Genomic DNA, 6000 nt, shown 5'->3' with positions numbered 1-6000 from the left:
ACCCAGCTTCACCCATCTGACTACAAACAGAGAAGCAGACTCATCACTCCACAGAACACATTCCCACTGCTCCACAGTCCAGTGTTGGTGCGTTACACCACTTCGTCCGACACTTTGCATTGGACTTGGTGATGTGAGGCTGCATGCAGCTGCTTGGCCATGGAAACCCATTCCATTAAGCTGCTGCCATGCACTTTTTGAGCATACATTAATGCCAGTGATATTTTGGAACTCTTCAATAAATCAATAATTAACACGTGGACAAATACTTGTGTTCATATAGTGTGCGTATATATTTTCTGCTCTTCTATAGCCCCATACCAAGGGTCATATAACGTAGGCAAAGAAAGTTTGTAGGAGAGTCCCAAACAGAAAATAGGTGACCACTCATACTGTATACTATAAATTGCAGGAATACTCAGCCTACAGGAATTTGTTAATATATTTTGTTCTGTTTCATTAGTGTCCGCAGAATGAGAAACCGGAGGCTTCTTGAACAACACGTAACGAAGCAGAAAACCATCAAATTATCACCAATTGAGGCAGAGTAATAAGAATTGTGTTACAGGTTGTACTGAGAATACGAAACTATTGAGCACCAGAGGGAACCCGTTTAATAGTGCATGTATGGAGAGGAACCAGGTGTCTCTGTTCCTGTACTAGAATTTGTACAGCAGGGGAGAAGGATCAGTATACGGAGCTACATTCATTTCTGTCTCTTGTAGATCCTGTGAACCAGGTCCAGGAAGATCTCCTTGGGCAGCCCATGTGAATGCTGGGAGATGAGGAACTGCAGTCTCTGGTAACTCTCCTCCTCATACTCTCTGTACACAGTGGGCAGGTCTAGATCCTCGTACAGCTGCTTTATCCTCTGCACCTTGTCCACATCGTCATGGCCGTAGTTCTCCTGTGTGTCACAGCAATGCTAGGGTTAATACCGGAGATAGTGTGAGGAATACTGCTAGGACATGTGTAACCAATGGTGCAGGAGGAACATGCACCTCTAAGATATGTAACCAAAGGAGGAAGAGGAGGAGCTTTGAGGGAATGAGTAAGCACAGGAGGCGGAGCTGTTGTGGAAGGTGTAAGAGCAGGATGAGGAGTTTTGGGAGAAGGTGTAAGTGCAGGAGGAGTAGCTGTTGGGGAAGGTGCAAGCATGGGAGGAGGAGTTTTGGGGAACGTTTAAGTGAAGGAGGTGGATTTCTCTGGGAAGGTGTAAGTGCAAGAGGCAGAGCTCTCTGGGAAGGTGTAAGAGCAGGAGGAAGAGTTCTCTGGGAAGATGTAAGCTCAGGAGGTGGAGCTCTCTGGGAAGGTGTAAGCTCAGGAGGTGGGGCTCTCTGGGAAGGTGTAAGTGCAAGAGGCAGAGCTCTCTGGGAAGGTGTAAACTCAGGAGGTGGAGCTCTCTGGGAAGGTGTAATCTCAGGAGGTGGAGCTCTCTGGGAAGGAGTAAGCTCAGGAGATGGAGCTCTCTGGGAAGGTGTAAGTGCAAGAGGCAGAGCTCTCTGGGAAGGTGTAAACTCAGGAGGTGGAGCTCTCTGGAAAGGTGTAATCTCAGGAGGTGAAGCTCTCTGGGAAGGTGTAAGCTCAGGAGATAGAGCTCTCTGGGAAGGTGTAAGTGCAAGAGGCAGAGCTCTCTGTGAAGGTGTAAACTCAGGAGGTGGAGCTCTCTGGGAAGGTGAAAGAGCAGGAGGCGGAGCTCTCTGTGAAGGTGTAAACTCAGGAGGTGGAGCTCTCTGGGAAGGTGAAAAAGCAGGAGGCGGAGCTCTCTGGGAAGGTGTAAGTGGAGGGGAATCTGTCCTACTATCACACTTACCTCCAGGATTTTCCTCTGCTCCGGATTCACCCTCTTTAGTGCCTCCACCACCAGCCACGTACACTTCCTTTCCTGGATGTCAGTTCCTATCTTCCCTGTGATATTGGGGTCTCCATAACAGTCATGGTAGTCATTCTAACAGTAAATTAGGAGATGGGGGCAAAGAAGTTACACTGTTTGATATCCTCTGACTCTGCCATTATCCCGTTTCTCACCTGTATTTGGTACAACTCCCCTATTGACAGCAGGATTGTTTTGGCATTTATGTGCTTTTCCTCCTGGTCTATTCCAGCCTAGAAAGTGAGAACATGGACTGGTTCTATAGGGGATGTGATGTGATGTGAGAGGGGCTTATTCATTGTGGGTGACAAGCAATTACTAGCTCTGGGATTAATATATGATGGGTTATACGCAGTTGCTGGAGCTTCAGTCTTTTACAAGGTAATAAAGAAGATAATTAGATTGTCAGCTCTGCTGCACAGAACTCACCATAAACATGGCAGCAGCGATGGGCAGGTATGAGCACAGGAAAGCCGTCTTATATTTAGCAATGGATTTATACCTGCAGACAGAGGGCCAAGCATTAGGACAGGCATTGGGTTATATTAGCAGGAAACTCACCTGGTCTCTCTATACCAGGCTATATCCAACATTCTAGACTGAGCAGTGATTAGATCTAGTGTCTGAAATGCAGATAACTCACCTGGTCTCTCTGTACCAGGCTATATCCAACATTCCGGGCTGAGTGGTGATTAGATCTAGTGTCTGAGATGCAGATAACTCATCTGGTCTCTCTGTACCAGGCTATATCCAACATTCCAGGCTGAGCGGTGATTAGATCTAGTGTCTGAGATGCAGATAACTCACCTGGTCTCTGTGTACCAGGCTATAGACAACATTCTGGGCTGAGTGGTGATTAGATCTAGTGTCTGAGATGCAGATAACTCACCTGGTCTCTGCTACCTGGCTAGATCCAACATTCCGGGCTGAGCGGTGATTTAGATCTAGTGTCTGAGATGCAGATAACTCACCTGGTCTCTGTGTACCAGGCTAGATCCAACATTCCGGGCTGAGCGGTGAGTAGATCTAGTGTCTGAGATGCAGATAACTCACCTGGTCTCTGTGTACCTGGCTAGATCCAACATTCCGGGCTGAGTGGTGATTAGATCTAGTGTCTGAGATGCAGATAACTCACCTGGTCTCTGTGTACCTGGCTAGATCCAACATTCCGGGCTGAGTGGTGATTAGATCTAGTGTCTGAGATGCGGATAACTCACCTGGTCTCTGTGTACCAGGCTAGATCCAACATTCCGGGCTGAGTGGTGATTAGATCTAGTGTCTGAGATGCAGATAACTCACCTGGTCTCTGCCTACCTGGCTAGAACCAACATTCCGGGCTGAGCGGTGAGTAGATCTAGTGTCTGAGATGCAGATAACTCACCTGGTCTCTGTGTACCAGGCTATATCCAACATTCTAGGCTGAGTGGTGATTAGATCTAGTGTCTGAGATGCAGATAACTCACCTGGTCTCTGCGTACCTGGCTAGATCCAACATTCCGGGCTGAGCGGTGATTAGATCTAGTATCCTAGATGCAGATAAGTCACCTGGTCTCTCTGTACCAGGCTATATCCAACATTCCAGGATGAGTGATGATTAGATCTAGTGTCTGAGATGCAGATAACTCACCTGGTCTCTGTGTACCTGGCTAGATCCAACATTCCGGGCTGAGTGGTGATTAGATCTAGTGTCTGAGATGCAGATAACTCATCTGGTCTCTCTGTACCAGGCTATATCCAACATTCTAGGATGAGTGATGATTATATCTAGTGTCTGAGATGCAGATAACTCACCTGGTCTCTGTGTACCTGGCTAGATCCAACATTCCGGGCTGAGCGGTGATTAGATCTATTGTCTGAAATGCAGATAACTCACCTGGTCTCTGCTACCTGGCTAGATTCAACATTCCGGGCTGAGCGGTGATTAGATCTATTGTCTGAAATGCAGATAACTCACCTGGTCTCTGCTACCTGGCTAGATCCAACATTCCGGGCTGAGCGGTGATTAGATCTATTGTCTGAAATGCAGATAACTCACCTGGTCTCTCTGTACCAGGCTATATCCAAAATTCCGGGCTGAGTGGTGATTAGATCTAGGGCCTTATTTTGGTTCATTCTTTCTGACAAAATCCTTCTTAGATGGACAAAACCATGTGCACTGCAGGGGGCAGATGTAACATGTGCAGAGAGAATTAGATTTGGGTAAGTAATTTTTGTTTCTGTGCAGGGAAAATACTGACTGCTTTATTTTTACACTGCAATATAAATCTCACTTTGAAGTAAAACCCCACCCAAATCTAATTCTCTCTGCACAAGTAACACCTGCCCCACCTGCAGTGCACATGGTTTTGCCCATCTAAAAAGGATTTTGTCAGAAAGAATGAACCAAAATAAGGCCCCTAGTGTCTGAGATGCAGATAACTCACCTGGTCTCTGCGTACCTGGCTAGAACCAACATTGCAGGCTGAGCCGTGAGTAGATCTAGTGTCTGAGATGCAGATAACTCACCTGGTCTCTCTGTACCAGGCTATATCCAACATTCCGGGCTGAGTGGTGATTAGATCTAGTGTCTGAGATGCAGAAAACTCACCTGGTCTCTGCGTACCTGGCTAGAACCAACATTCTGGGCTGAGCTGTGATTAGATCTAGTGTCTGAGATGCAGATAACTCACCTGGTCTCTGTGTACCAGGCTAGATCCAGCTTCCCTGGCTGAGCGGTGATTAGATCTAGTGTCTGTCCCAGCTCAGTTTGGTAGGAGGCCTGTAATACAGTGGAACTGGAAATAAGGAATAACACTGTGTATCTGGATATACAGATTACCGGTACAGTTCTTACCTCCAGGAATAGCTCCATCAGGTTTAGGTAATAGGGCTGTCCACGGCAGTGCTTCCTCAGGAGCCGAAACACACATGATTCAAGCAGGAACGAGTCATTGACAGCGTGAAGGCCGATTCCCTCCTGTGTTCAGGGAAAGCTGTCTCTCAGCACCTGCAACAACCAGGTCTAACCTGTGCTCTACCCCATACCACCCAGTGATCCCAGATCACAGCTGCCCTGCTCCAGGTTGATGCAATGTTACCTTCTTGTACCAGCAAGGCTTCCCACGGCGGGTCTCGGACTTATCCATAATGTCATCATACACCAGGAAGAAGGCCATAAGCTAGGGGAGGAAGGAACCAGTTATATGATGTGATATAGACAGTCATATATCACAGATACAATCTGGGTCCTCACCAGCTCTGTACACCAGCCCACCACCAGGGCCCTCTCTATGGTTTCTTCATCCTGCAGGTCCAGTGGCAATAGCTCTCGGATGGAGGCCAATACAGTCATACCCCGATTGTACTTTCCTCCAGGTGCATTGTACTCCAGGACCTGTGAAGCACAACCTTGTTGAATGAGGAAGCACCATTGCACAGACTCCTATTCTCCAGGGAGGTTTCATACCCTATCCCAAGATGGCCACTGAGACCTCTACTGAGGATGTGCTTTCGCCTGGAGGTAATTTCATATATATATATATATATATATATATATATATATATATATATATATATATATATATATATAAATATATATATATATATATATATATATATACAGTGGTCGAAGTGGGGCGGTATACGGGGGTATGCCATACCGCCACTTTAATCTGAAGATAAAAAAAAAACTTTTTTTCCCCCTCAGGATGCTCTCTGATCACTCAGTAGCGCATATTGTGCTTTTGTAATACCCCTGTACAACGGGGCAGTCTGGCAGGGGACGTTGATGGACAGGGGGGTGTCCGAAGGTGCGCACTATATTCACTCTTTACTTTTCCATACCCCCACTTCAAAATTTCCATCCCCCACTTCAAAATTTCCACTTCGACCACTGTATATATATATATATATATATATATATATATATATATATATATATATATATATATATATATATATATATATATATATATGTATATATATATATATATATATATATAGTGGGGGTGAATCGGCGGCACTCGCACAAATAAATCAGACCACACCAAGTGGATAACCCAACGTTTCGAGGCACGGCGGCCTCTTTATCAAGGTGCAAAAACGTGAACAACACTTCAAACAGTGAACAATTACTTAAATACCTGCAC

The 6000-nt window shown here is 46.0% G+C and overlaps 1 protein-coding gene across 5 annotated transcripts in view; it reads right to left on the bottom strand.

Moving 5' to 3' along the window:
* Positions 1-596: 596 nt before the first annotated feature.
* Positions 597-6000, bottom strand: part of LOC146019936 (farnesyl pyrophosphate synthase-like) — a 52133-nt gene continuing 46729 nt past the window's right edge. For 3 of the 5 annotated variants that reach the window (XM_083152610.1, XM_083152607.1, XM_083152608.1), the window contains exons 3-9: positions 5106-5246; positions 4951-5031; positions 4543-4829; positions 2303-2375; positions 2029-2106; positions 1814-1948; positions 597-907 (exon numbers count right to left, since the gene is read on the bottom strand). In XM_083152610.1, coding sequence (XP_083008736.1) covers positions 707-907; positions 1814-1948; positions 2029-2106; positions 2303-2375; positions 4543-4829; positions 4951-5031; positions 5106-5246 — 996 coding nt within the window. In that variant the 3' untranslated portion in view covers positions 597-706. The remainder of the gene's footprint in view (positions 908-1813; positions 1949-2028; positions 2107-2302; positions 2376-4542; positions 4830-4950; positions 5032-5105; positions 5247-6000) is intronic. The other 2 variants (XM_083152611.1, XM_083152612.1) reach the window with 2 other exon arrangements.

Source organism: Crinia signifera, chromosome 7 (genome assembly GCF_055691185.1).
Source record: "Crinia signifera chromosome 7, ASM5569118v1, whole genome shotgun sequence".
In the NCBI taxonomy this organism is placed as follows: Eukaryota; Metazoa; Chordata; class Amphibia; order Anura; family Myobatrachidae; genus Crinia; species Crinia signifera.
Note: the sequence above shows the minus strand (reverse complement) of the source record. Positions and strands in the feature narration are given on the sequence as shown.